This window comes from Strix uralensis, chromosome 4 (assembly GCF_047716275.1).
Source record: "Strix uralensis isolate ZFMK-TIS-50842 chromosome 4, bStrUra1, whole genome shotgun sequence".
Taxonomy (NCBI): Eukaryota; Metazoa; Chordata; class Aves; order Strigiformes; family Strigidae; genus Strix; species Strix uralensis.
The window spans coordinates 31,829,268-31,852,656 of NC_133975.1; the positions used below are offsets into that span (position 1 = coordinate 31,829,268).

General features: G+C 37.0%; 2 protein-coding genes across 10 annotated transcripts in view; one reads left to right on the forward strand and one right to left on the reverse strand.

The window, feature by feature from the left end:
• Positions 1–4,354, forward strand: part of CRACD (capping protein inhibiting regulator of actin dynamics) — a 139,383-nt gene extending 135,029 nt beyond the window's left edge. For all 6 annotated transcript variants that reach the window (XM_074866250.1, XM_074866255.1, XM_074866252.1 and 3 more), the window contains one exon: positions 1,497–4,354. In XM_074866250.1, coding sequence (XP_074722351.1) covers positions 1,497–1,657 — 161 coding nt within the window. In that variant the 3' untranslated portion in view covers positions 1,658–4,354. The remainder of the gene's footprint in view (positions 1–1,496) is intronic.
• A 362-nt stretch (positions 4,355–4,716) lies between these two features.
• Positions 4,717–23,212, reverse strand: AASDH (aminoadipate-semialdehyde dehydrogenase). Of its 4 annotated transcripts, XR_012628679.1 has the most exons (16): positions 23,037–23,209; positions 22,101–22,354; positions 19,965–20,085; positions 18,913–19,253; positions 17,978–18,170; positions 15,428–15,669; positions 14,251–14,357; positions 13,626–13,813; positions 12,892–13,084; positions 12,275–12,393; positions 10,130–10,964; positions 9,248–9,411; positions 8,529–8,654; positions 7,074–7,205; positions 6,254–6,461; positions 5,917–6,045 (listed from the first exon to the last, which is right to left on the reverse strand). XR_012628679.1 is itself a non-coding variant. In XM_074866256.1 (15 exons), the coding sequence occupies exons 2-15, from the start codon at positions 22,328–22,330 to the stop codon at positions 5,647–5,649; spliced, it is 3,390 nt and encodes a 1,129-aa protein (XP_074722357.1). In that variant the 5' UTR covers positions 22,331–22,354; positions 23,037–23,202; the 3' UTR covers positions 4,717–5,646. The 4 variants fall into 4 exon arrangements, 2 of the variants coding, with proteins under 2 accessions (XP_074722357.1, XP_074722358.1); XM_074866256.1 differs by lacking the exon at positions 6,254–6,461 and having other exon boundaries at positions 4,717–6,045; positions 23,037–23,202; XM_074866257.1 differs by lacking the exon at positions 6,254–6,461 and having other exon boundaries at positions 4,717–6,045; positions 13,626–13,798; positions 23,037–23,200.
• Between the last annotated feature and the right edge of the window lie 177 nt (positions 23,213–23,389).

Here is a 23,389-nt window from a genome sequence, read left to right on the forward strand (position 1 = left end):
GAAGGGCCAAAACCCAATTATCCTTGGTAGGTCTGTCTGAACTGGAATGAGAGTTTCAGGAGGAAATTCAGGATGAATATTACCCATCTTGAATCACCTAAAGTGAAAGCACAGAACTGTGTTGGCCCTAAAGGAAATAGTGACTGGAGTTCTGTGTGATTACTGGCTACCTTTGGAGGCAGGTAACCATGACCGACGACACAAATATACTATATACAAGTATTTGTTTATTACAGATGATGACACCGATTTGGGTTTCCCACAATTAGGAAAGCATTTAAGACAGAAGACCAGGCTAGAACATTTAAAAAACACCCAAAACTTGAAGAAGTTGGTATTATTTCAGACTTGCACTTGGGTCTTGTACAACAGGAACTGATAAGAGGGTATAACCTTTAAAATAGCATAAATTATCGTAACATTTAAAATAATTAGCTTTTTAAAGTGTCTGTCTACAGCAATAGCTGCTGCTACTATTCATTTACTTGTAGCTAAAAATATATGATTAAAGATGTACTAAAAAGAAAAATAAACAATTTTTGCCATCCATGCAATTTTAAAGCTTTTTTAAACATTCAAAACCTGAAAATTAAATGCAACTAAAAGTAATTTGGCCTGAATCTGAACATTTAACAAAAAAAAAAGGTTTTTGGCTCATAAAAAAGAAAACCTGTAAGGGGGGGATTAGTGAGGAGTTATTTTGTAACTAAGATTTTAGAATTACTCCATAGGTTTCAGATAGGACTCATTTCTATCCAGGTTGCCTTCAAAGGCATTCAGTGTCTCAGAATTAAACAATCTTCCCTCCTGACTTCTACAACATACTTCCACAGTTCTGCTCTATAGAGTTGCTTGTTATAGAAATCAGTTGCTTATTCAACACATGGTTGCTGAAACAGCTGTTTGTCTTTATACTATTTTCAAGAAAATGTGACAAACAGCTATTGGAGAAAGCTGGTTTTCTTCTTTGGGATAGCCTCAGGGGTGTCATTAACTGAGGCAGGAAACTATAGGAGTGCTTTCTTCTCTGTGCTTATTTAAGAACCTTAATGTGAAGAGGGAATCTAAATCCCACTGAATACAGTTGGGTTACATGTGTTTGGTAATGCAGCTGCTAAAGAGAAAAAAAATATCCAGCTTTATTTCCCATTGTTTGCTACATTGCAGATGTAATTAAAATGGTTTATGTAAAGAAGAGGACTAGCAAATTGGAAATGTTTTCTCTGGATGTCACAGAGACTGAAAATTTTGTCCCTGTTTTTGTGAGTTATGTTACTTGGAGTCACCTCTGAAAAAGGAAACAGCTCCTCCTAACTTGATTATTTTGCAAACACGGTAACAAGTAAGATTTAACTAAAAGGGTTGGAAATCAATTTGAAGTGTTAGATCAGAACCTCTTCACAGAAAAGAAGCAAAATCTCTAGAATCCTGTAACAAAGTACAGGGTTCAACTAATGTTATTTTTTCTCTTCCCCTCCCCACCCCATCAAAAACAGTGGAAATTTCAGATTCTGTTCCATCAACCCCAGTGGCAAAGGAGGTGGCCAAGAGATTCTCTACGCCTGATGCTAACCCTGTGTCAACAGAACCAGCCTGGCTTGCGTTAGCCAAGAGGAAAGCAAAAGCCTGGAGTGACTGTCCACAGATCATAAAGTAAACTGTAAAATTACATCTCTGTTGCTGACCATTAATTGCTTTTGTTTTATTTATTCTGCTTTTTACACATGACAAAACTGAAAATGCATGTATTAAAGGACTGAAAACTGAACTGATTACCATTTTGCTCTAGCTCACTGTAAAGTCTACTCAAGTCATACATTCCATTGCTTTGACAAATAGCTAAATGAGGTCATGGCAAAAATTTCAGAGCCAGACTCTCAAAAATTTAAGAATGCTCAGATACTGGATGTAAATTTTAGTGAGTACCATAAGGGCCAGAACTTCAGTTCAGAATCTCCTTAAATTCTGTGGGTATTCAGTTCTGGAATTTTAGATCTCTACACTTAAGTGGAGATCTCAGAAACTTTTTTCAACACTCCATTGTTGAAAATTAAGGCAAGATGCATGTTTCCTTCTCTTGTTCCTAAATTTTTTTAAAGTGTTAAACTGTATGAACTGTCAGTTCTACCTGCTATTTGAAAGCTTCTTCCCCAATGAAGAACTTCAGGAGATACCATTCCACCTGCAAATGGTAAGTAGAAAGATGGTACCATCCAAATCCTGCGGTAGTTTCTTTCATCATAGGATTAATACACCGTGTCAATATTCCCTCACTCCTAGAAAGAAAACTATTCATGCTACTTAACAAAAAAAAAAAAATTAAACAAAAATCAGAAAGTTTTCAGAAAGAAACAAAGAAGTCAGTCTTTCTTCTAGTCATTTAAGTGAATCACTGTTTGTGCTTGGCCATATTTAAGATACGTAGAGACAGTGATTGCAGATTACAACTTCCAATCCATCAACTGCAACTAAAATAAGTAAAACTATTACCATGCTCATGTAGCTGTAGAATTTGTCTCAGTAATTTCCCCCAGGAGTAAGACTTACAGAACTGAAGTTAACTGAGAACTGAAAGCTAAGTCAGTGAGAGGCTCAGGAGTTTTAACTCTGCATTCTTCCTGATTTTACTCCATGTGCAACTTCAGGTAGTTCAGATAACTTTCTGTACTTTAACCAATACAGCCAGAACACTTCAGAAAGAAGTTTACTTACCCCATCTCAGGTATCTGCTGTGGCAACTGAACACTTTATTACTTCTTGTAACTAAAATAGAAATGTTCACCCCTCCCTCCTTCAAAAAAGGATAAAGTCCATAATATAATAAAAATTTTACTATCCTGAACATCCCACAGAAATAGCTAGGTCTACATTTTAAAGTCATCCTAGTAAATAAATTTGTAACACATTTGAGTTTGTTTTACAAGGAAGTCTTGAACAAATTTGAACATCTCTTTCTTATAAACATAAGGCTTAAAGGAACCTTTAAGCAACATCACAAAGAGAGACATTTTCATGAGAAGAAACTGCATCATTATAGAATGATACCACATATGTTTCATGGAAGTATTTTAGCCAAACTGCTGTATGCAGCATGAGGAGTAGCACTTTAAATTATGCAGAAAACAGAATGAAACCTGCCCTATCCTCCTGTTCCAAGAATCAAAAAGGGCTTGTCAGCAAAAGTCATATTGGATACACTATTTCCTACCAAACAGAAAACAACGGTTGATATCATGGTTACAATAGCACAAACACAATGGACACGTTAGATTGAGATGTGCAGCAGCAAGATGGGTTTTCTTGGGTCTCTTAAGCCATCAGTTTTGCTCAGTTTCCTATTTAAGTCCACAATCTCTAAAATAACTTTTTACCCTTAATATTAAGTATTTTAAATGTTTTCTACAGAGATGGGGCAATGCTGCTCTCAAATGCTTGGGGAAAAATACTTAACGCCTTCAAATCTTTGCAAGCTTATCTGAAGAAAGAATTGGGCCCATAATTATTTTTGCTCTGCTAGCACCATGAATTAGTGCATCTTAAGTTAAATTTACACTTTTTCTGAGTTTATAAGCCTGCAGTATGTATTTGTAATTACAAGAACTAAACTGCCTGAAATCCATCTTTATGATTATTTCTTGGGAGAAGGAGCCAGGCAGATATACAGAGAAGGTGAAGTAAATCAGGATTAAAGAATTAAAGATACTGGTATTCTGAAAAGCATAGCAAAATTAGGTGCTATTGTGCATGACATAAGGATGCAATTTTCCAATACAGTACATTTATAGCACATAGAATAGAGCTTTCATTAAGGATGGTCTTAATCTAAAGCTTCAAAGCAAATTTTTTTTTTCAACCATAAAGGTATCTAGTGTAATAATGGAAACTGTATTATGTACAGTACTTGATGGAAACATTTCTAAAGTGTACATGTTCAACAGTGACATTTCATGTTAAATTAACAAAAATTTGCACTAAATACCAATGAAGTGAAGTGTTACTTTGCTCTAGCTTTGTTGCAACCATTTCTGATAAAAGTGTTGGAAATCTGTAAAAATAAAACCAAAACATTACTACCGAGTTTAAAACAGCAAAAATGTTTTAAGAATCGAACAAACCACTATGTAGTATATTGTCTCAATTTTTTGTAACTTATACACACAAAATACCATTTCTTCTGACAAGGTTACGTATGATTAACCTCTATGTTCATATAGTAATGTATAAAAACTGTAAGATGTATAATTGTGGGGTATTTGTTGTGTACTTTTTTAATTTTTCAAATGTTTTAAAGTGCAATTGTTTATTATACTAATGTCATTTTAATTCTTATTAAACTATAACCCAGTCAAAATTATCTGATCAATGATGTATGTACTCTGTGTCTCCTTTTGCTCATCGTGTAGTTCAGGTTTGCTTTATAGACTTTTTCACAGTGCTACAACTGTCTTCCTTATGCATGTCTGCTAATGATAAAATGGAGGAACCAGACATGACGAAGCAACATAGCCAGCGCAACTTCCACTTTTTAATTCAGGATGTTAGAATTCAAAGTAGATGGCTCATCAGACAGAGTGAGATAATAGTTTCTACTATAGTTCTTTTAGAAGACTAACCAGGAAGATGTTCTTCATTAAGTATACTTTTGTCACTGCACATACTCAATTTGCATTACTAAGACCACTGGTAATTCCTTTTAAGGAGTTAAAGGCAACCAAAACCAATTTACACAACCCTTTATTAATAGTTCTCTGTAAAAACACTGTAGAGAGCATTCACTCAAATCTTTTAAAAAATGATTTGATAATAGTTGATTTGAGCAGTGTACACTTCATCTTGGAACTCCTACTGTACCAGTCATTGAAATTTATTATAGACATAAGTATATTCTCCACTTCAGAATACAAGTAGTAACTTCTACTGACTTCAATGGAGTTCAAGTATATGCTTGACTGAACTGAAGCCAAGGAGGGCCTAGGCTCACAGAAGATGAACTATTCGGTTTATACAAACTCTAGTAAACAGGTCACTACTACCAGGTATATGCAATGCAAGCTCCATTTTCAGAAATCAAGTTAAAAGTTAAATTAAAACAAGGACTTGGGTTACCTTGCCATGGCACAGAAACCTCATCAGACTAGACAAACACCAGTCTGATGCATGAAGAGCCAGGGACAGGCTAGGAAGAAGCCTCAGGGCACAGGCTAGGCTGGACCCAGAGAGAGAAATACATTCCTCCCTCAGGGAGACAAAGATGTTATTCTAAGCTGCAGAGTATGGCATCTTACCACAGTTTCTGCCAATCCTGCAGGCATTTGAAACCAAACTACTGACTTGCATTTTCTTATTATACAGGTCAAAGCACAACACTCAAATCCAAACCATCTGAAACATGTTCTTTCATGAACTGGAGCTGGGAAACGAGGGAGGGACAGTAAAACTTCTAGCTAGGTGCTGAGCAGTCATCCTCCTTCAGTCAGTACAGCAGGTCAACAAGCATCGCTGTACCTACTCTCAACACTGCCTGGTGCAAAATGCTATCCAAGAAGTCTGCAAAGCACACCTCTTGCCTACAGTAAAATAGGCAGAGAGCACTTGCGAGTTCTTAGTTTACAAATGTAAATAATAAAATGGAAGCAGCCTAACATCTTAGCTCTTCTTTTTTCCAGTTATGTACAAATCTAGGCAATAAACATAATCATTTCTACAGCCAACAACAAGCTTTGTTCCCCACACTACAGGGGAAGAGAAAACCTCTCCTGGAAGCTTATCTACTCCTTCTGCTGTTCCACTCTTGGCATTCAGGATCCACACTTTGCCATCTGTAGATACTGCTGCCAAAAGAATTTTGTTCTTTAAGTCATCGCTTTGGAAAACAAATGGTGTTCCATATACACTTGAAGTGGCTTCAAATTTCCACAGTAAATTACCCTCCATGTTACAACAGTAGATAAAGCAATCATGGGAGCCAAAAAATATTTCTTGCTTAGTTAAACTTGAGATGCATGGAGATGAAAACACCGGTCCATTAGTGGAAAACTGCCAAACCTACAGAAAGAACATAATCACCCATTATCAAAGGTTGACAGCAACTGTAATTTTTTTACTAGACTAGTTGTTGACAGGAGTGCATTTTATTTCAAGAACATACTAGATTTCAGTGAGTGCTGGTAAATACTCATCAAATTACAAGTTAAGTTTTACACACAAAGTAAGTGATAAAAGACTCATAAAATAGATGTAGAAGAGTTACTACCTTCTGTGAGGCTCATGTAAAGATGGTCAACTTGGGAAAAGAATATTCTTGGGCTCTTATACCACCATTAGTAATGAACTTGAAGAATTCTGTTAACACGCCATTCTTTGCCAAAAAGGCAAATATTCCTTTTGTAATACAGATTTGCTCTGCTTATGCTAATAACGTGCAGATCCCTCCTCAAGAGGATATCAGTTCCGCAACACTGCTGCAAGCAGACAGAGAGCAGGGCATGGGCTAACACATACTTAGAAAAGGCTTAGGAATTGCCATGTATACTGCATCTCAGGCAAGCAAACAGAAACAGTGTCAGTTGTTTCAACACCAGATACAAAACACATTCATCTCTGAGGAACTAAAAAAAAATATTCTCATTTAATTCAATGTGAAGGCTGACATATTTTGCCAGAATTATGATTTGGCATTTTTTGATAAATGCATAAACATTCTAAAAAACATTTACTTCTAAATAGCCACCATCTTAGAGAAGAGATGGCTTTAAACATGCTTGAAAAACTCCAAAACCAAACCCATACCATTTAATTTGCTGGTACTACTCTTGACCATTCACTCTGGATGTAAGCTCTGAACTAGAAATTGTTACTGCATCAAGCAACTTGAGAGTTTGCAGTTTTGCCATGAACTGCATGGACTACCCTAGGCAAACAGTTTTTCTACTTTCTCCTCTCTATAACAATAGACACTTCTATTTGGCTCACAAAAAGATATATGTTAATCATTAAACCTCATAAAACAGTGTTAAAGCATCTTATTCAGGGTTTTGTGATGACCATAAAAAAACTCAACAACACATTTTTACCTTTTCTCCAGAATGATTGTAACAATATAAGTTTCCATCCACACACCCAACACAAACGTACTTCTCATTGCAGTGAGGAGAGGAGAAGAGTGGTTTTCCCAGGAAACTTTTCCAAATCTTATTCCCTGTCACCTGTAAATGGCAGCATGGAAGATCTGATGCTTAACACAACTGTAAGAAGCTGCACAAGACAACCCTTCCTCCACAGCTTGACCCAGCCCTTAAGAACTGGGGGTAAAAAAAGGGGGAAAAAAAAAAGTCAAAGAAAAGCAGGCTCCTCCCACCCAGAATGCATACCAGAAGCAAAACTACTCTGCAAATCTTATTCCAGCAAAATGTTTAATGTTTTCCATGGGATACTCAATAACCCTCTTCCACTCTTCTCTTCCTCCCCCTAGGCCATTAATAATGATAATGGTGTAGTAGTAGCAGTTCTAATAAATGACAGATTCATTTTTTTATTCCATTCCCAGCTCCTCAGTATGTGATTAGGACCAATGAAGGAGGGAATATCTTGAAAGCAAGTCATATTGATTGTATCATAAATTGTAAGCACTGTAGGAAATGCTGCAACCCACAGTCTATAATTGTAACAATAAGCTCCTAACATAGCCTGCACATTCCTATTTTTATAAATAATCACTTGGAGTCGCAGCTGGGTTTCTCAACTACCTGTTGCTCAGGATTATGGAGAAAAAAAATTAAAAAGCTGTTTTTTCTTAACCACAGCCCACTAAAGCTGCAAAAATATACACTGGTTTTCTAACACTAGGATGGGTATTACTGAGGAAACTTGCAGTGGGTGGGAGGTAAAGATGGCTAGGACTGATGTTCTGGGTTGTGCAAGTACAAAAACATGAACAGCTGCTCCAAGTGACTGTTCTTTTATCAGGCAGGACCAGCTGTAAGCCAAAAATGCCTCAGAAAACCATGCAACTGCTCCACATCTATGAAGAATGCCATTTCCCCAGTGCAGAGAACAGAATAGCAGTCCAAGATTAAGTGGGACAGCTCTTTAAACAACTACGGGGAAGTAAGAGGAATGAAGGGGCTTCTTTCTCTATTCTGTTCTGATTTCAGTAAGGTCTATTTTTTTTTTTTTCTAATCCTACTGTCAAAGGGAGGGAGGGGAAAAAAATAATCTACAGACATGCTCTCGCTCACTAGTTTAATTGATAAGGTAGTACATGGAAATGAGACACTGATTCCAAGTTTGGCCTGCAGTCAGCATGTAAATTCAAGCAAGTCACTTCAGTTCTCTTTATCACCAGATAGCTTTCTGAAATACAGGAATTATTACAGTAGCCTTGTGTATAATAATGTGAAAAATATCTTATGTTAACATATGATCATCTAATTCCTTTCATCAGAAAAGTGATCTTAACTTCAGAAATGCATTTTGTTTTCATTTAAATTTGAGGTTGGGATCAAAGACAAGTAAGCAAAGGTACATACTGGGTTTACAGCCAATAATAGTCCTCTTAGTGTAGCAACATAAAGATGATGTGGAAAAGAACTTAGACAAGGAGATGAAAACACAGCTCCACCTTCGCAATGCAACTTCCATATACATGCCTTTTTCTGTAAGCACAAGAAAAAAATAAAATTCTCAATTGGAGTTAAAGCTCATCATGTTTACAAAGACGTTCAAATGTCAAAGCTTATAAACCACTGCATTTACTCAGCAAATACTACTTAAGAAGTGAAGATATAATCTACATGCTATTATAGCAAAACATATACCGTTGGCTACTTTCTCTTCCAATAAATAAAAGAAATTCAGCTAATGAAGAGGCAGTATCTGCCCCTCCTATTTTCTATCTCCCTTCACCTACTCTTTTAGAATGTAAGATTCTCTCTCCGCCGTTAAGCCATAGTTTTATTTCTAGTTGGGCACCCTATTCTGAAACACCCACAGACAATTTAACAACTAAGAAACTTAAGATTTGGTTTCAGCCAGGACTAGTAGCCCAAGAACCACGCTGAGAACACCACTAAAACTATCTGCTGCAACACAATCGTAACTAAACTTCAAGAAGGTCTAACTATTTCAAAAGTGTAATTGTGGACTCCTGAGAATACTAACACCAGTAGAGCATCATCTGGTGTACTACAAATAGGGTCTAAGTCGGATATTAATTCTTCTAAACATAGAAGTTAGTCAGTGTTCTTACATAAATATCTAAAGCATACACATGTTCGTCATGCGATCCTATGTAGACTAGTCCACTGGAAGGGTCTACAACTGCAGAGCTTTTCACAGTATCTTCTGTGACAAAAGTCCAGTGTATTTCTCCATCACTGCTTTGAAGCACATACACTAAGCCGTCATAACAACCTGTGTGAAATAAAACACAGTAGGGGAAAATAGAACAATGATTATTTGTATTTATGGGGTGATTTATGCTGCTAGCTGCATCACTGATGGAAAGAAATAAGATGACTCACGAGGTAAAGTTTCAAAACATTTTCCAAAGCTCCTCCTCTTCTTTTAGCTCAGTCTTTGCTCATCGTTCATATATTCAAAGTTGATTGTTCTGTGTGTTCTTTCCAGGTTACATTTAGAATATACTTATTTTGCCTTTCTATCAAATTTAGACTAATTATACTCCCTTTCTATCAAATTTAAACTCTGAAAAAATAATCTGAGGCACCATGTACTAATTTCTACCTCTTATCAATTTTTAAAGACATTTTAAGACTATCACCCTTCCATACTTTTTAAAAAAAACAGTTAAAGGTCACAACTTAGTCAACCACTAAAAAGAAACCATACCCATTGACTATTGCTTAATAAGGCCTTCTTAATAAACTGGCATATAATAAACCACAAGTGTATATGTTAGATAAGCTCCACCACTGGTTATCATGAAACTCAAATTAGTTCTTCCTTTTATTTTTATTTTACAATAAATTAGTTCTGAAGCAGATAGAGAAGTTTATGGATAAGGATGTAGATGAAGGACACGCAGAGGTAAGAAATAAGATTCTCTGTCACTCATCTTGTATTTAGCAGAAAAAATAATTTAAAACAATGACTAAAACAAAAGACGTACCAACAACAATGAAATTTCCACACTTAGATACGCAGGCAGAAGACTCAATACGATCTCCAAGGTTCTTCTCCCATTTTATTTCTCCCAAATCTAGATCAATTGCCTGCATTGCATGAGAGTGAGAGCCAACATATACGGATGCAGATACTTCTTTAGATGGTATTATAATCAGTGGTGATGCATCAACACATTTTCTTGTATTTGACTTCCACCTTATGCCTAACGCCAACTCTGCCGTGGTTACATCACTACATTCTGCATGGATCTGCTGTACAGAGCAACAGTCGGTTTTACTTGCTTTGTTCGTAACTGTTAAAATTCTGTTCTCCGTTTCATACCCTTGCACATGGCTTTTCATGATACTTGGAGTCACTAAATGCAGAAAGGGTGGTTGCTGTAGCACTTCCACTCCTACCTGCACTGCATTATGGGCTTGCATAAAAGACTTGGTGAAATTCATAGAAAAAAAATTATTTCCTCTGCCTACTGCAATAAATGGAATTAACCCTGAAGCAACCTCAAGACCTCTTTCAGATTTCAGTTTAATACATTTTCCATGGAAGTCCTCTCCACTGTTGCCACTTAATTTTCTTTTCACAACACTGTCATAATTCATTAATTGGTCTTCATCTGGAAACAGAATTTTAAGAATATGTCTATAAACCTCTTCAATTGAACGGCTGAGAATAACTTCAAGGAGTCCAGGCACAGCTTTGCCTACTAGCATCTCAATTTCATCATAAAATCGTAGAGCCTTTAAGGAGTCTCCACCACTGTACACAAATACTGCATCTTTAGAAATTCTGGTGGAATCATCCAGGAGACCCAGAACAGACTAGAGAAAAGAAAAAAGGAAAGAGGTAACAGTCCATGGGTGCTACACCACGTCACACACATAAAAACTCAAGTTGGCTAAAATCCATCTAAAAATCAACAACTAAGGAAACTCACTACAAAAAAAAAAAAAAAAAAAAATCACATGAAACATGTCAGTGCCAATAGAGGTACTGATGGAACAAAAGTTGGGGAGGAATGGGGAAACAGGGAGATACAGAATGCTTTACTCAATTCCAATTCTGCAGTCTAAAGAATTAAATCAAATTGTGCTGTATTTTTGTTGGCCGTTTTCTATCTCAATACCATTTATCAATGACAACTTCACTGATGCCTTTTGATGAAATTGGTTTAGGTGCTTTATGTTATTAATAAAATTTATATAAACTGGTATCTTCTGAATTATTTAAGTAACCTATTTATTTACCTACTTCTGAAGCTATGACCCCTTCAATTCATGAAGAATTTTGGATTTGGCATTGTTGGCAACAAACAGCAATTACTGTGTCCTGTCCCTGTATTCCCTGCTTGTTAAGTCTGGGTGTGAAGTCCAAATCCTCTGGTTTTGGAAGCTGCCTTCTGCTGTCCATAACGGGCTTAGGGTACATCCCATCCCTTTGGGTTATCACTTCTATAGCTGCCAATATGGTAAGTATCAGCACAGGCAAACTGTGTTACTAATTTCACTACATTTACTTGTTCAAGTCCTAGCCACAGCAAATCACACTTTCAGGCGAAAGTTGAAAGTCTACCTTTTGGAAAAAAAAAAAAAAAAAAAAAAAAGAAAAAAGTAATACTGTTTGACATCAAATTTCAATACCTTGAAAAACAAGTCCTTAGCACAGAAATTTAGAAACAATACAGACAGACAATTACGCAACTGTGCCATCTATTTAAAAAGAGACTCTTCAATTCATAATTATCTTGAGAAATAAGAAACTCTACTAACACAGTAGCTATTTTGTACAAAGTTTCCATGTCCCAGTTCCTTGTTTCCCTTAGGGATACCTTCTTTGGCATGTGAAGCAGTATTCAAAAAGCTACTGACAGGTTACATCCTTCCTATGCTAATTGCTTATAACTCATATAGCCTGCAGTTTTATCTGATAGAGAAATAGAAATGACTCCCTCTTGGCCACTGCAGCGTGACTATATTTAAGTATTAGCTGAACAGAAAGAGCTGTACTGCTTAAATCTATAGGCAGCTAGAATGTTCTGGTTGCATTAGTCATACTTCTTAAAACTGTTTTAATTCCTGACACATGTATAATGATCCACTTGCAAAGATAAAAAGGCAGCTCAAAATACTACCTTCCATAAATACTGCAATCTTTCCCACAATTCCTCTGCGCCACTCAGCTTACTGTCACGCCTTCTGGAGTTTAGATGGTTCTGGTAAATCTTGTTCAGTTCAGATATATCAACTTTGCCTTTGTAGAAAATAAAGTAAGATTTTTTTCATTGCTCTTTTAGCATTTACACTTCCAAAACTTGTTCTGCCCAAATAGTCACTTTATTCTTGTACACACTTCCTTATTCATACTCAACTGCACTTGTATTAATTTTACCCAGTCAATCAACTACACAGAACCCAGTAAGGTTTTTGAAAATTTACCCTAGCCTCCCACATAATCCCACCTTCAAGGCCTGATCTTTCCCCAGCTGAAGTCAGGGTTCTGTTGCAGACTGCAACAGGAGTGACTGAGAAAAGAAATGTGCAGTGTTAAAACTAAATTGATTTTACGACTCTCTCTGACTCTCAAATGAAACATTATCAAGAAAACAATATGTGGTCATGATTTCCTACTAGGAGTTAGTTATCTAATCTACAAATTTAAAAAGCATGACTCAGGTACTGTATTTTGGTCAATTAAAAAATAATAGAGACCATTAAATAAGTGGCAAGGGTACTTAATAGTTTCATTTACCATGTGATGTTAAAGGCAAAGCTTTAATCAGTACAAGTTCATCAGGGACTGCATAAGCTGGTAGACGTTTCTGGAGTTCTTTAAGTGTTTCTCTCTCTTCTAAATCATCTTTGGGTACAACAAACAGGATAAGTTTTTCCTGCTGATACCAGGTCACTGAACAAGCTTCTACCTGACAAAGATCTTCAGCAGCCTGTAATTAAAAAATACTAGTCTTTCTTTGAAATGTTGTTCATCAATAGAGTAAAAGGAGTAAAAAACACAATTAAAAAAGGTACACATCTAAAAATTGTATTTGTCTCACATTCCCATGTAACATCCTATGAAATACCTTCTCTTGTAGCTGAAGTTTGTACTTCCTCACATAAACACGAACTCAGAGATATATGTATTGTCTAAACGCTATGAATCAGATATAATCCATGAGTCTGACATTCAATCTTGTAGAACAATCACTACTCAAGCATTGCAGTGCAATGCTTAGTATTTTTCAGGTGTTTATACAGTTCTCAATTCTGCTGGAAGAAACCATACAATAAAACAGATTTCCAAGAACTCAGAATGAAAGTCCTCCCTAAATTATGCGACTAAATAATTGATAGTACACCCTCCCCATTTCTTCTAGACTCCTAAAAGTCATCTGAAAATGAGTAAATACTCATTTCTGATAATAATGTGTTCCTTATCCCTGCTCTTCTATACTGGCATACTCTACTCACTAGATTTTATATTACCTGCTGCAAACATTCAATATTAAAACGTTTGCCGTGACGTTTAATCTGATTGTCTTTCCGACCCAAGAAGAACAACTTTGCGTTCTGCACTCTTACAAAATCCCCTGTTTCTCTCATTGTGCCCAGTGGTACAGTTATTTCATCATCAAGAAAGCAGATTCGTTCTTCACCACCTACACAAGAAAAGACTGTGGTCATATATATTAAATGTCTCACTGTAAATTAAAGTTTTATATAAAGAGTATTTTATCAAATTCTCCTAAACTCTAACAAGCATTGTAAGAAGTACTAAAAGATTATCATCAGTGTCTACACTTCTGCAATGTATAAAGTGGGCTATGCAGTTATTTCAGTTAATACACTGAAATTACTTCAACTGAGAATGTCAAAATGCAAGCAGGAAAAAAAGTCAATATAATGATAGCACAGTCTGCAGATAAAATGATGGTAAGTTCCTGTTCATCATTCCCACAACCTAAAATACCATCAGAAGGTTCCCAGCCCAATGGCAACTTAAAATGCTATATAATGCTGTATATCAGAGGCAGACACCAAGTAAAACAATCAACATGTTATAAAAGTTCAATCAATTAAGTATCTTAGAAAATAAGAAATATGCAATAACCTATAAATATTTGTCCCTCGCCTTCTAGCACTGCAGAACCATTGGTATCTCTGACCTCAACTTTTGTTCCAAGGAGAGGTGATCCCAAAGGTATAGGGAAATCAGTTCTAAATATATTAAAGAGAAAAACAGTATAAATCTTTCCCTTCTGAACACGAAACAACTGTTCCAGAAATGAGTCAACATACGTCTTTTAAAGGCTTGGTATTAGAGCAAACTTAGATGCTTGGTGCTTCTTTCTACAAATGTTTCTTCTTTAAAAACATCTCAATTTGTTCAGAATTAAAAACCTCAATGTGCATGGGTTTCATTATCATATATCAAAAAACACAGAATGATAGAAAATAAGGCTTCAATGGACCCTGAAATACCCTGAGAGAAATCCGAGAATTTCAGCCAGTCTTTCAGTCGCACAAGTTGAAACTTCCATGAAGTCAACCAATTTAAACATATGTAACAGCTTTCTAGTTCATTCTTTCCCTGTCCTACCTAGTTAGTTTGAAGTTTTACTCTATTTTATTACTGATGTTGTGGCAACAAGTACAGTTGATTCTTTCAGAAAAGACTGAAATAAAAGAAACTGAAATTTCAATGTCATGTATCTATTATACACTTCTGTTGAGCTGCAGACCAACTCCTTCCTTTCCCTTCATTCTCTAGCCTCTTCAAGCACTTGCAGAACCTCATTTATTGAATACAGACACTATTTCTGAGTGAGAGTCAAGAATAATATATTTTCTTCTGTAATGCAAAATTTAAAACACAAAGTAACTAAATAACTTTGGTAATATACGAAGTTAGGCATGGGTTCCACTTCAATTTCTATCATAAAAAAACCGTATTTTAACCTAACAGTTTTTGTTCAACTCCTGTTATTTAGGCTGTTGAAACTTCTCCTTTTCTCAGCCAATGAATTCTTTATCTCAAGTTGACCAAAAAGCAGTCAGACTGTAGTTCTGCCATTCAAGAATCATTCATCAACAACTTTTACTTGAGGGGGATGTATTAGAGCAAGAGAGAATGGATTTAGTCTATTTCTACATAAAACCCAAATGCAACTTCTACCAGCATAAACACTCATGAGGACTCAGTAGCCCTGGAAACAGGAGACCGAGGTTCTATTTCTAGCGATTTTCATCATTCACAGCCATGCCATGAAAACAGTGACTCCTCCTACCTCAAATCAGCACTAAAAACCTCTTCAGGAACCCTGTAGCAAGTGGCCCAGCTTGACACTTCAGTAATACCATACAGATTAAAAATACTTGTTTTGTTCTCCTTGTGCTTCCAACTTTTCAAGAGATTCAGTACAGGAAATGCTTCACCACCAAGGGCTAAGACACGAAGTGAACTATTTGCAGACAGCACTGTTGATCTAATAATGTGAGATCCAAACCTTCTGAGAAGTGTTGGTGTTGCCTGAATGATACATATTAAAAAAAAAAAAAAAAGGTAAGTGAAAGATCTGTTATATTTCTTCAGTATATATGTACACCTCTTCCTGCTTTATCATATCCACTACATAGCTATATTGTGGATGTACTTAACAATCACCTACATACAGTAGAGGGCATCAAATATCAGATACCAGCATAGATCACACTGGTGTTTTGCGAGATTTTGTTTCTTATGTGAAGCCTTTAATGAGTACTATCAGCACTAATCTATGTCCTTCTACAGAGTTTCTTCTTTACTTAGATATGTTATGGGTTCCCTGTTGTGTCTCAGCTATTACATAAAGTGTGCACATTAGTTCTTATGTTAATTACTTTGAAACAGAAGGCAGCAAACACAGTATTCTCTTGATGTTACTGTTTGAGATTTTGCCCTTCATTCTAGCACATTGCAGCAAAAATATAACCTCTACATTTGATTAACCTGCATATAGTACATTTAAAGACCTTACCATAACACTAAAGATTCCTATGATGTCAGATTCTGGGTTGCTCCCAATTTGTGTAAATATAACTGTTTACAAAGATTAGTCTTCCTGAAAGCTTTCACATAACACTGTAAAATTAGGGTGACGGGGCGGGGAGGGAGGAAAAAACCTAGCTAAAACTATTGGTGATGTAGAGCCCTTTCACTGAAGGGAAAAACAGCTTAACTCTTGCGTACTTTTCTACTAAGAGGACTGGAAAATTAATTGAATTATTTCTTACTAGGTTATTTTCTTCTAGTAATAGATGAAGATCATCACTTTTCAATCATTTTAACTTTAGTAGATTATAATGACGAAAAAAACAGGGAAAAAAAGTATCTCTTCCCCTCTCTCATAATCACTTTTCAGATTTCTCAATTCTGCTCAAGCAAATCAAGAGGGGAAGGTAATGTCTTGCTATAGTTTAAGAAACATCATGAAATTATTCATCATCAAGTTATAAGGATAACATTTTTGTCATTAATTCAGCTGAGAGGCCCTTCCTTCACTGATAAAGACAATGATCAAAAAATAAAAAAAAAAAAATCAAACTTTTCTTAGAAAGAGATCTCAAATACCTTCATTCACCAAATTTCACATTTCTCTACTAATGCTTAACATGTTTTAAAATATCTTAAAAAGTCTTAGAAAACATACTTTAAAAATCTTGCTAATAGAGCTTAATATCTCAGAAATTTTTTCTAAAAGCAAATGAGCTAAACTGATCAAGAAACTTGTGTATGATAGGCAAATCTACACCATTGAGATTTACAGCAATCAAAAGATAAAACTAAGAGCAGACAATAAAGTTACAAGATATTTGTAACTAGTGGATTTTTTCTGCTGTGGAATCTTCAACTTACTCACTAACCTTAAATTTATACCCTACAATCTCAACTACCACAATTCCTCCATAAGAAAAGGAAATCTTGGTATTTCTACGAGTGCAAATACTTCAGAATGATAACATTAATGTCAAAGCAAGGCTTAGGGGTTGATATGTCACAATTAATAGACTATTCAGACCATACTCATTTTGTTACAAGTGAGATCCATTTCTAGCAACTCTTCCCCTCACACCCTGATTTAAGTTTCTATACTCAATTAACAGTTGTATGAAACACCTTGTTACACACTACAAGGCAAGGGCTAGGCTTATTCAGCCATGCTGGATGCTCATAACTTCAAGTAAATTTTCCAAAAATGAACTTTAAAACTATTAAAATTGAGATCATATAGGAGACAATCTATTCCAAGACATAAGGGGCACATGAAGCCTCATATAAACAGGTGGCCTGAAAACAGTTAAATCCTGATGTGGAATCAACTATTCTCTTACTCTCATTATTGTAAAAACAACAAACATTTTATCACCCTATAAATAGCACTGGTTTAATTGTTGTATTTTTAGCACAGAGACTACCATTAAAAGTTGTTTATGAGGAAAGGCTCTAAGATCAAGCCCATTAAAGAGCGCTACAAACGTCTGTAACAGATTACTCCATTACCAGATTCTTCAAACTGCTTAATTAACACAATAATTTAATTAATACTTAAGAATGAATGGTTTCTTAAGATGAACATTTTATCTTTTAGTTCATTGTTTTCTGTCACAAAACGTTTGAGACTTCGATCAAATGGTAATTTTCTAAGCAGCTAACACTCTACAGCAGAAAGGATAGCATAGTTCTTCAAGGAAGAACACTCCTGTTCTATTATCATTAGCATCTAGACTGATGAACAAGTAGTACACATCAGCAAAGGTGAGAAGCAAGACTGAAGACACTTATCTTAGGTGTTGCCTACCTGCAGCACTGTCACGTGGTGGTGGCGAAATAGAGCAGCAGACAGCTCTGCAGGCATCATTTTAATAGTGTTTGGTACTACAAGAATAGAGGCTCCGCTTGACAGCGCGAGGAACAATTCAACCACGGATGGGTCAAATGTTAGAGGAGAAGCCAGGAATAGCATATCATCCTGTGTGATCTCAAATATGGATCTAAAGTAAGAAAGCTAGGATTACAAATCTGATGCATGTTGTTAAAAAACATTTTCAAACTAGAAGAGCAGCATGAAAGAAACACGCTTTAGCAAAGCTAAGGTCTTAAGGGCTGCTCTGAATACGTAGCCATATGCAGGCCAGACAATTTGAGCAAGAGCTCCTGCATCAAGACTGTAACTATTGATTAAACTAATGAGGTCTTTTACAAAGATGTCCACCACATTACACACCAATACAGTACGTTAAAGGGCATACTTCAAGTAATGGATGCTCATTAAAAAAAAAAAAAAAAAAGGATGGTATTTTCCATAATAGATTTTTTAGAAGGTATTAAATGAAGCAGAAAGAAACTTAGGTAGCTTAAAAAGGAATTAGGACTTAAAAACCTTAAAAACTACAGAACACAGTAAATATAACAGTGAACAAATAATTAGTTTTGTTATCTATTTCTTTTAAGCCGCAAGCCAGAATATAATACTTACAGCAACATCATATTACTTGAAGTACACCCCTCAAAAATTCAGGTAAAGCACCATTTAAACATTAAAAATAACGTTGGAGAAACAAAAATTTATATGATACTATGTAGAAACAAAAGAAACAAACAAAAATAAATCTGAAAAGGCAGGGAAGGAGGAAGCGAAGCAGTGTTACCAAAAGCCCAATCCACACTCCTCAGAAGTCCCTAAACATCAAATTTGTAAGAGCATTTAAAAGGAAAACTGCAAACTACACTTACTTCAGATGCTGAATATTTGGCACTATACATTTATGAGGTACTCTGACTATTTTGGGGATCCCTGTAGTTCCTGATGTATGCAAGATGTATGCTAAAGAGTCTTTCTGGCCAACGTCCATGTAGCCTCCTTCTGATGTTTTTGCTTTGGTTTGATCTGGGCAAATGGTATATCCTGGCTGCAAGTTACCCGTAGCTTTGAAAGGTTCGTATTTACTTTTCATGTTGTCTACTTGTGAATTTAAATCAGTGTTGCTCAAGCTCATTTGGAAGAGAGTTAAACCAATATGTTCTATTGTTGAAGAATTGTGGCAAAAACAACCAATATGGGACATTTGGAATTTCTGTAAGAGAAAATAAACAATTTAAACAGCAGAACTCAGGACACACGGTTATTGTTCTACTGTATGCAATGAAATAGGAAACAGCATTTCATACAAATAAGCTGTGATTTTTCATGCCTCTACTTTGAAGGACAGAAATCAGACAGGTTTATACTCATGTATTTTTATATATTAAATATGAGTGAACACAGCCTTTATAAATGCAAAATAAATTCTCCAAGCAAATAATGAAAAGAGAGGGAAAATATACAAAAGAATTCTACAGAAAACAAAGAACTCCAAATTATAACTAGATGGTCCAACTTGTCTATTTCCTTTGCAATGAGTGAGGGTATAGGATTTGGGAGAAGCTGGACAAAAAAGAAACTGAATGATTAAATGCAGGAGTTTTTTTCAACTATTGTAAAGATTTCCATCTCTCTCAACCTTGACATATGGAGACACAAGTCTGGAAGAGTCTTCCAACACCAGTGCCCAACAGCCTTGCCTGGACAACACTGCTACAGGAAAGTAGGCAATTTTTTTGAAGAGGAGAAGCAGCAGTTTCTACTGCTAATTTTAAAGATGTTCTTTTCTGAATGAGAAAGGCAACCTCTTGACACAAAGAAACAAAACAACCCCATCCAAGCTTATTAAAACAGAATACAACTGGAATAGCTACACAGTTCTAAATTGCCCTTTAATGCTTCCTGTAGAAGCCTGAACACTTACATTTATTTTGTCATTCTCAACAAGAATGTACTGAAGATTGCTTTTCTTCATAAAGTAAGCGGATAACATTGGTGGTGCATCTGGATCAATAGGCGAATAGGCAGCTGGAACTTGAAGGATTCTAACAAGACACAAATGTTTTAAACTTATTTTGAAATAAATTAAGAATATCCTCTTAAATTTCACTGATGTTTCTTTTATACTTTTATAGTTCTCAGAGCTAGAAAATGTAGTCATAACACGACATTTAAAGATTTTGTTGGAAATAAAGTAGGAAGAATAACCGGTGTTGCCTTTTGGTGTTTTACAGAAAAGAAAGAGATTAAAGCTAGATGAAAACATTCAACATCATTTCTGGTCAAGCAGTTTGGTGATGACAAAGGCATCACTGACATCAATAGCACCACATTTTAAAAGCTTCTGCTCTTGACTAGTAACAGAAACACAAGCTTTTAATTTATACCTATGCAACATGTATAAACACATTTAAAAAAAAATAAAAACTCTACGCTGAAAACAGTTCCCATTCTCACTAGTCTAAAGAATCCAGCATAAGAAAAATCTGAGCACGTACTGGAATTTCTTCCCTAAGAAACAAGCTGAAAAACACGAAGTGTCATTCTGCTCTCATTCCCTGAGTTTTACATTGTAGTGCTTCCTCAACAGTTGCTCGCTACAATTCCCCCCTCTAGTGGCTCCGTTTGATAAAGACAAGCACTTGAATTTACAAACGCCACAAAAAGCCAAGGGAAGTGGCGACTAAAATAGGAGCGGTTCCCATAAATCTTCACATTTCTTCTAAGGCTGGGTTCTCACATACAATTACTTTTCTTTTCCTCTTTGTGTAAGTCATTTATCACTGCAGCGATGACAAAATCCAGAACGAAGACTTGGAAACAGCAGCATTCTGCGTACTCAAATAGCCACTGCTATCAGCAAGCACCTAAGCTTGCCCTGCATCACACATAGCAGTTAACTCCTCAGCAATGATACCTGTTAAGAATCAAAATGCCCCGGTAGTTCCCAGTCACACAGCAAAAGAAAACTCTGTGGCTGCTCAGTTCATTGGGATATAGGATAAATCAGGATGCCTAGTCCAACTGCCCGCTCAAGCAGAGACAGCTGTGACACCGGGCCAGGTTGTTCAGGGCTTTTAACCTGTCAGGTCTTGAAAACCTGCACGGCGCCTGCACATCTGTGGGCAACCTGCTCCACTGCTGGACTGAGGGAAGTGTGTTTCCTGATCAGTGAGAAAGTCCCTCAGCATTTTTGGAACATTTATGATTACAGCACTTGCTCACACACTTCATTGAAATCTTTACAGTCAACTGTGATACGTCTTCTTATACTATTGTGTATTTTAGGTGCACTGTGACAACAGGAAAATACTGACACAGACCATCCCCCCAAGAAGCGCAACCGCTGCTGTATACCTCAGCTGAAGAAAATAAGCTTGCGATGCCGGGATTCTATCTCACATCGTAAATGCAATGGATATACAAGATACACGTATCAAAAGATACAAACATTAGAATTCAGCAGCAGAAGTAGGATTCTTTTAAATTGCTGAATTAACATGTGTTGAGATCACAAACATTTCCATTTCCTAGCCATTAAATAATCAATGTCACTTTAGTGCTGCATTGCTCATTACTTTTTTCTACAATATTTGTAATGGAACTGTAATTGTACACTCAATTAGCTTAAAGCATAAAATTGGTTTCCAGTGCATTTTTTTTTTTTGCTAGCAAGGCAATACATTAAAAAACCTGCACACTCATTTTATTCTGTTGGATCACCTGCATTTTTAAATACACACAACAAAAATCCTAGTCACTAATTTTTTATGTTTCTATAAACATGTTTAATCATACACTTTTAAAAAAAGAATATAGTTACACACACTTCAGACCAATGAACTTAAGATTCAAAAGAACTTTAGCAGTGGCTTTTCAAAAGATTATAATACTGCCATCTTTTTTCTTAAAGAATAAAAGACTCCAGTACCTCTTGACTGCATTACTATGGTATTACTGCATTTTTGTTGTTACTGAAAATATAAACAAACTGAAAATTTGCTTTACTAGAGATGACCCTTAAAAAACCAACACAGAATACAAGCATTCAAACCATTACCCTAAGATCCAAGACGGTAGGTCTATTCCTGGATAGCAGTAAAGGCCTATTTCAAGTTTTCCTTGCTGATCACAGTGCTTTTGAAGGAAAGCTGTTAATTCCACGGCAAGTTTAACCACTGTCGCATATGTGTAGAAAGTTGGAGGTTTGTCATTGCATTCATCAAACCAAACTGCTTTTCTATCAGAGTACAGGCTAGCTGCCCGATTCACCAGTTCCTGAAGAGTCATCTCAGCTGCTTATCTTCAGTCCTCCTGAAAGATTAACAAACCAGACTACATTGTCACCTCCTAACTTTTAATACTTTATATAAGCACATAAACCACCACCAAAAGGAAGAAAGATCCTTGGCAGAAAACACACAGCTTCACCACACCTTGTACTGCAGAAGTGCAAAGCTTAATACTTTTATCGTTTGCCAGGGGCCTTATCCTAAGGCCCAGGATACAGCAATTCACTAAGATTTCATTGCACAAGGGTAGTTTGTTCCTCACTATTACACCTTCATTTTTAAAGGTGGGCACAACTGAACGAATCACTTTATTAACACAATTTGATTAATAACTTTAACAGAACTGAAATAAGAATCCTACAAGCAGAAAACCCAACGCGCCAACTGCCAAGGCTCTACGGGTACTGCCCGTGCTGGCGCACATCACGCCGGTACCGGACGGCCGACGGGCGGACAGCCGGGCTGAGGGCCCCCCCCTGCCTCCGCCGCGGTCCCGAGCGAGGCCAGGCGGCTCCCCCACCCCCCGACACGCTCACAGCCCCCCGCTCCCACACCCGGCCTGGCCGCTCCCGGGGCGGGTGGCTGAGCCACGAGCACCGCGGGACCTCTGCGGGTCGGCCGCCCTCAGCGCGGTCCCGCCGACCGCTGCCGCTGGCCCCAGCGACCGGGGCTGGGGGCAACGGCCGCGCCGCACGGGTCCCCACCTGAGGCAGCGCCTCCCGGCGCCCTCCTTTGCTCCGCCACCGCCTAGCAACAGAAGGCCAGCACTTCTGATTGGCGGGACGGCGTTAGTCCTGCGGTAACGCGGCGCTCTCATTGGTCGGTGGCCGTCGCGCTCTTTGGGCATCCACAAGCTGCGCCCGGTCCGCCAGTCGCCCGCGTAGAGCGGCACCATTTTTTCCTGAGGGTGAGAGGAACAACGAATGCGCCAGAGCCCTCCCAGCCCTCCCTGGGACCGCTTCTTCAGACATGACAGAGAGGCTAAAACAAACGCAGGGCACAGGAGTGAAGAGCAAGGTTCCTCCGCCACGCTCACAGTTCTCTCATCTCTGTCCCT